The 1,139-nt window shown below is 54.7% G+C and overlaps 1 protein-coding gene across 1 annotated transcript in view; it reads left to right on the top strand.

Moving 5' to 3' along the window:
• Nucleotides 1–710, top strand: part of VDBG_04584 (forkhead-associated domain-containing protein kinase) — a gene marked incomplete at both ends in the record, with an annotated part of 2,631 nt that extends 1,921 nt beyond the window's left edge. Inside the window, 2 exons of the mRNA XM_003004932.1 lie at nucleotides 128–215; nucleotides 268–710. Coding sequence (XP_003004978.1) covers nucleotides 128–215; nucleotides 268–710 — 531 coding nt within the window. The remainder of the gene's footprint in view (nucleotides 1–127; nucleotides 216–267) is intronic.
• Between the last annotated feature and the right edge of the window lie 429 nt (nucleotides 711–1,139).

The following is a 1,139-nucleotide window of genomic DNA, read 5'->3' as shown; positions in this document are numbered from 1 at the left end:
ACCGGAGATTCTTGCCGATTCGAAGCAACGAAAGTACACCAAGGCCGTCGATATCTGGTCGCTTGGCGTCGTGTTGTATATTTGTCTGTGCGGCTTCCCGCCATTCTCAGATGAGTTGTTCTCCAAGGAGTTCCCGTACACTCTTTCCCAGCAGATCAAGAGTGGGCGTTTCGACTATCCCTCGCCTTACTGGGACTCTGTCGGCGACCCAGCACGTGAGTTATCCCAGTTGAGCAGGAAAGCTTTTGTGGCTAATTCACAGCGCAGTCGATCTCATTGACTCGATGCTCGTTGTCAATGTCGAGCGCAGGTTCACCATCGATCAATGCCTGTCTCACCCCTGGCTGACACACGGTACGCCTGCCGTCAACGATAGTACCGATGGCCTGGTGGGTGGCATCAGAGGCCTGGAGGTCCATCGCCGCGGAGTTGTTCGGGAGCGAACACTGCTGAGCTCGCTGAACTCGGTCGAAGTCACGGCCAAGATTCCAGCGAACAAGCATTCGAACCACGTCAAGGTCTTCGCAAAGAATGCCCACAAGGCCAAGGCGGCGGCGAAAGAATCCGGTCCTGCTCATAACCGAGGCGCTGGTGAGTTCATGGAGATGGGCGGCAAAGGTGACCAAGACCTTTTCGCGAACGACGGTAACAGTGTCTACTCCAAAACAGAACTAGCGAGTGACAAGACGAAGAACAAGAGTCGGCGATGAGGGGGGACGGCGAATCGTTTAGTTTGAATATTGGTAATATTGGGTTTCCCCTTTCAGCGTCACAATTGTTCTACCTCTTGGTATGAGGGTGTAGGGAGCCTTTGGCATGGCGACACTCAGGGTTTGGATCTGGCTGGGGGGTTAAGTGAGGACGGGGATACTTTGGCGCCAGTGTGTTGCTACAAAAGTTCAAGGCGTTTTTCTTCTTGGCTTGATTTGTGCAGCCTGATACCTGCTTGTTACTAGACATCCTTATGGCCCCAGCAAGTGGGAACAATTTCTGGAAGCTGTCTCGCCGTTGAACCAACGTGCGATTGAGTGCAGGGGCGTGAGGTGACAAGGCTGCCCGCTCTGGCCAGTGACTCCCGAAGATTTGCCGGACGGCACACCTTGCCCCACGACCACGCAGCCAGGCGACGCCAGGACAAG

The sequence above is a fragment of the Verticillium alfalfae genome, genomic scaffold (assembly GCF_000150825.1).
Source record: "Verticillium alfalfae VaMs.102 supercont1.5 genomic scaffold, whole genome shotgun sequence".
Classification (NCBI taxonomy): Eukaryota; Fungi; Ascomycota; class Sordariomycetes; order Glomerellales; family Plectosphaerellaceae; genus Verticillium; species Verticillium alfalfae.
The sequence above is the reverse complement of the archived record's forward strand: the minus strand, read 5'-3'. Positions and strand labels throughout refer to the sequence as shown.